Genomic DNA, 5,400 nt, shown 5'->3' with positions numbered 1-5,400 from the left:
GGGGGCAAACACTTTTTCACACAGGGCCATGTAGCTCTGGATTTTTTTCTTCCTCATTAATAAAACCCTTCATTTAAAAACTGCATTTTGTGTTTACTTGTGTTATCTTTGACTAATGTTTAAATTTGTTTGATGATCTGAAACATTTAAGTGTGGAAAACATGCAAAAAAGTAAGAAATCAGGAAGGGGGCAAACACTTTTTCACACCACTGTAGATGAGATTTGATATTAAAGTAGGGCAGGTAGGAACACCGACATTTACAAACTTTTCATAAGTTTAAGAAGCAGTCCCATTCCATCATTTTAGGCCATATTAAGACTTTGCATGTTGCTCTTCCTGTAGAAGAGCCACATGTGGGCAGTATACAGCAGGGTACAAAATGCTCTAAACAGAGCTGTTCTCACATCCACTGAGCACATGCTGAATTTGCGAGTAAGCATATTAGCTTGCATGTACAATTAACAACACTGTCTGTGGATATCTGTATCACCAAATAAATCATTGACAGTATAGTGGCCGAGATATTTCATCTCATTACACACTGTAAGAGCAATATAAGAAAATATTAATTTTCTGTCTACTGTACTTCAAACAATCATAAAGTTGCTTTTACTGGCGCTATAATTGTCTGCAGCCATAGTCAGAGCAAATCTTCAACAGCTGTTGTTGGCCAGCACTATGTGGGCAGGAGATTACCAAATAACCTGCATACATAAGATGATTTATTAAACTGTCGCTGACCATACACCCCGTATTACATGCATTCAACTGCTGGGACAAGTCTTCCATGTACACATTATAAAAGAAAAGGAGACAAAATGCTGCCCTTTTGAACTCCATTACTGACATGAAATCGTTAAGATACAGAGCCCTACTATCTAACGTGCATAGACTGATGATTAATGCAATCGAAAGCTTAGAGGCATCTGTGAAGCACAAAAACATTGTCGAGTTCTGACGATTATATTTATCTAAAATTTCCTTTAAAGCAAAAATGCACGTCACTGCCATGTTTACATTTGAAACCATACTGTTTGTCAGTGGTAGTGATGCATTTTTCCAACCTGTTCAGGAGAATTCTCTCGAGTACTTCTTGCTATAGGCCTTTAATTGCCCGTGCTATTTATTTCGCCAGCTTTGTCCTTAATAACAGGCATTAATAAAACACATGATGGGAAGAAGTCAGGCAGAGTTCCATGAACTTAAACCCAGAAAAACCGATAGCAAGCAAGGGTTTTTTGGCAGCATATTTTAGATGTTCAGCAGTTATCTTATCAGCTCCACATGCTTTATTGCCACCTAAAACCATAACAGCAGAGTGAACCTCTTTATCTCTATATTAAAATGACATATTAATCATAATCAATAATACCGCCATCAAAAGTATTCCTCTTAATATGATTTAACAGTTCATAATAATGTTGCTGCCACATCTGGGAGATTTAATCTGAACCACTGGCTCCATCAATGTATGCCTGTAAGGACATTTTGCAGTTGTTTGTAGCTCCAATCTCTCTCCAGAAGTCATTATAACTATTATTTTGCAACCTTTTAGCCAATGAGTCAGATCTCATAGAATTCTTCTTCCTTGTTCATTTGCGTTTGCATGTTTCCTCTGTTCAAACAAAGGGCCCCTGTCTCTCTCTACCCATGCTTTAAATGCTGCTCTAGCTTCGGCTCGGAGCTCTGACACATACTCATTTCAGCCAGGCTTGATATTATATCTCTTTGGCTGAGGTTCATAAAAAGGCTGACTGATGATATGAAGCAACTTCACAATAGACTAAAAAAAAAAACCACATAAATCAATACTGTGTTGTGGGTTACTACACTTCACATTACCACATCTTATAGCATCTTTAGTCAGTTCAATATTTCCCAGCAAAGTGTCTGCATGTGAAGTATATTTCTTAACGTCTTCATTAGTAAAACTAGACCACTCCAGTTTCCCCATATTTATGCTATTTGCCACAGTTGTTATCACTGGCACCTTGATGTCAAGTCTGTGCCAGGCTCATCCAAAACAAGTTCCCTCCTCATGTTGTAAACCAACACTCATCTTCTGTCCTTTACTCCTCAGGGATTTACGTGTGCTCCAAGTGTGATCACCAGCTGTTCACCAGCCGCTCCAAGTACGAACACTCGTCCCCCTGGCCGGCCTTCACAGAGACCATCCATGAGAATAGTGTATCTAAACATAAGGAGAGACCTGGGGCATACAAGGTACAGTGGTACAGTGGCTAATGGTAGCGAGTAGTAGTGATTGTTTAACGCATAACTGCTGACTATATCGAAATGCACACAATCCTGATTCAGATGTCTGGTGTCTTGTTCCAGGTACGATGTGGGAAATGTGGAAATGGACTCGGCCATGAGTTTGTGAATGATGGGCCAGCCAAAGGCCTGTCTCGCTTCTGAATATTCAGCAGCTCACTGAAGTTCGTCCCTAAAGGTACAACAGTTAATGTATCACACCAGGTTGCAGCTGCTGTTTCTGCCCTGGTACACTGACTTTGTGTTATGCTGGCGCTTTGAATGCAGAAATACCAGTTTTACAGCTGATGCCATGTAGAGCTTGACCGATAATCAGCTGGGCCGATACATCAACCGATATCAGCTTATTGCAGATATAAGTGAAAGTACCAGTATGTTTGTCCACTGACAACAACAAGAAATTGCAGTATAGAAATGCCAAAAATATGTCTCCAGTATAAATTAAATTTATCCACCAGCACAGGCAAGTTTGTCTTTTAACAGTAAAATGTCACATTCAACACATATCTATGTCACAGCTCTTCACAAAAAAAACAAATTTAAATGATGCTTGTTAAAAATGTTTGATTATATTATGTGTTTTTGTATAAAAGCGACTATTGGCTCGCATTGATGTGTTTTATGATGTTGGTATTGGTTTAAAAAGCCAGTATCAGTCTTAATATCTTTCCTCATTTCAATTGAGCACACAGATTTCAAGTACACTAATTATTTAACAAATATTGAAAGGAAAAGACACCCTCTAAACTTTGATTTTTTTGTGCCCCTAATTAAATAAATCTGCAACCAATTAGAGACGTTTGCATGGGTCCAATGTATTTCTTTAATAGGCAAGGTGGACTAAATGTAAGTGTCCCCACAGTGCTCACAGACAGAACAGTTTGTAGGGGACAGATAATTACAATTGATGGAAACAGTTAAGTGTCGGCCTAATCAAGACAAAGTAGAGGTCAGATGCGTTGGCTGTATAACCTGTGACAGTTCTGCCCCCTCTCCACAGATAAGGTTGATGGGCAGTAAAGTGAGCTGATTGAGGGGACTTGGAGGAGTCTCTCTGCTCTGCTGAAGGTGTGGACAGCGGATGACGTGTTCTGGGATAAAGCCCAACTGGGAGCGCCAGGGCTCTGATGAAAGATGGCCACACTGAACGGCAAGAACAGAGGACTGGTCTCAGCACCGTTTTATTATGCAATCATCACCATCTCAGGATAGCCTCACTGATTACACAACGTCTCACCAGCTGCATATTTATTAATGACTGAGATCGTCTCATGGGTACAATAGGCGCCTCAATTTTGTAAGCTATTTCTTACTGAGAGAAGTCATGTTTGTTTACCTTCAGTTTTACCTGTTTCCCCCAAACTGTCAGAGTAAACAAACAAGCGTACAAGTCTGTTAGAAAGAAATAGCTCACAAGACAATGAATCCAAGACTACAGCACATAAAGATTGGTCATGATTTATATTTTTAATTTATTCATCGACAACTGCCTCTACCTGCTGGTTGGTGTACCATGCAGGAAATCAGTAATAATACTATTTTCACTATTGAGAAGCTTTATGTAAATGATCCCAATGACTGATATGCAAACTGAAGTAAATCTATTTTAAATTAAAATGAGAAAAAGCTATGAATATAAGCTGATGTCTGTATTCTTGTTTGGTTTGACTGATTGATTTAATGTCACTTTATCATCAGAAAGAAAATCTGAAATTTGTCTTGCTTCCAAGACGTCAACAATTTCACATAAATACACTTAATACTAAATTACAAAACAGTTAACCAAACAACAAAACCATACTATGAATGCCACAAATCACATCTGAGGGCACTCAGAAACCATACTGTGATGTAATAGGTTGACAAACCACGGAACAAGAGTTCCTCAACATGTTCAATCAAGCCTTTGGGGCTCTAAATCATTCTCTCAAATATTAGTTGCCATAATTATTATTATTGAATAGTTTCACTCTATTTATGGACACATGGAATACAACTAAGTCGGTACTGAAACAACTAAGGCAGATGAGTTACTTGTTCTGGACTGAACTGGTTCTCCGGTTGAGCCTTGTGGCCCTAAAAAGTCTGGTGTCAGAATTTAGAGGAAGTACCGTTCTCTCTTTAGAGACGAGAATGTAATATGCTCTTTTAAAATATATACACTTATTATATTTAGCAATTAAGGATGTGATGTTATTTTTAAAGGTCAAGTGTGCAGGATTTAGGGGGATATATTGGTAGAAATGAAATACAATGTGTGTTTTCTTTTGTGTATAATCACCTGAAAATTTGAATCATTGTGTGTTTGTTACCTTAGAGTAAGCCGTTTATATCTACACGGGGAGCAGGTCCTTGTCCACTGGTAAAGTTGCGCAGACAAACCAAACACTGGCTCTCCATTCATGTTTTCGTGTTGGCCATGGTAGTTAGAAGCCCCTCTGTGACGAGAGCATTAGGAAATTGTTTTTTTTTATGTTATCTGCTTTATTCAGTGTTTTTACTGGTTTAAATCACCGGCTCCATTTGTTTTGAAGAGGAAGAGATGTCTGCGGATAACTTAGCTCTTGGTAAAAGGCTCCTGAACATTTGAATCCTAAATTAAATCTTAAAAAAGATGAGCACAGATTAGCAGGTGCTAGGTTAGCGGCCCATCTCTGATGCGCCAAACAGTGTTGGAGAAACACTGACTTGTAACGTGAAACTGCTTTATTCAGTGTTTTTAACAGTTTAAATAACCTGGTCTGTTTGTTTTGGAGATGAGGAGACCTCTGTGGATGATTCCTCTCCTGGTAAAAACTTCCTGAATGTCTAGATCAGAAATAAGATGAAGCTATCAGAAAGAACAAGTGAGCACAATGTGCACAAGTTATCTGCAGCCTCTGTGGATAATTTGGTTCCCCCTGAAAACCTCCTGAACACAAACCACTGAAGGAATCCTACTCAGGAGATGTTTCAGCTGGTTGAAATCTGCAATCCTAATTGCTGGATTTTTACAAAATCCCCCTACATCTAAAACAATGTTTCTTACTAGTTTATAACACATTTTTGGTTGACTGAACAGTCTACATCTACTGCCCAGTGATGTCAACACTGCCATCAAGTGGCAGTAATGGGAACAAGGTCA

At 38.8% G+C, this 5,400-nt stretch overlaps 1 protein-coding gene across 1 annotated transcript in view; it reads left to right on the top strand.

Moving 5' to 3' along the window:
• The window catches only part of LOC126405964 (methionine-R-sulfoxide reductase B1-A-like), a 5,933-nt gene extending 2,018 nt beyond the window's left edge, over positions 1–3,915 (top strand). Inside the window, exons 2-4 of the mRNA XM_050070035.1 lie at positions 2,083–2,225; positions 2,340–2,454; positions 3,277–3,915. Coding sequence (XP_049925992.1) covers positions 2,083–2,225; positions 2,340–2,454; positions 3,277–3,296 — 278 coding nt within the window. The 3' untranslated portion in view covers positions 3,297–3,915. The remainder of the gene's footprint in view (positions 1–2,082; positions 2,226–2,339; positions 2,455–3,276) is intronic.
• Positions 3,916–5,400: the final 1,485 nt, after the last annotated feature.

Source organism: Epinephelus moara, chromosome 18, assembly GCF_006386435.1.
Source record: "Epinephelus moara isolate mb chromosome 18, YSFRI_EMoa_1.0, whole genome shotgun sequence".
In the NCBI taxonomy this organism is placed as follows: domain Eukaryota; kingdom Metazoa; phylum Chordata; class Actinopteri; order Perciformes; family Serranidae; genus Epinephelus; species Epinephelus moara.
The sequence above is the reverse complement of the archived record's forward strand: the minus strand, read 5'-3'. Positions and strand labels throughout refer to the sequence as shown.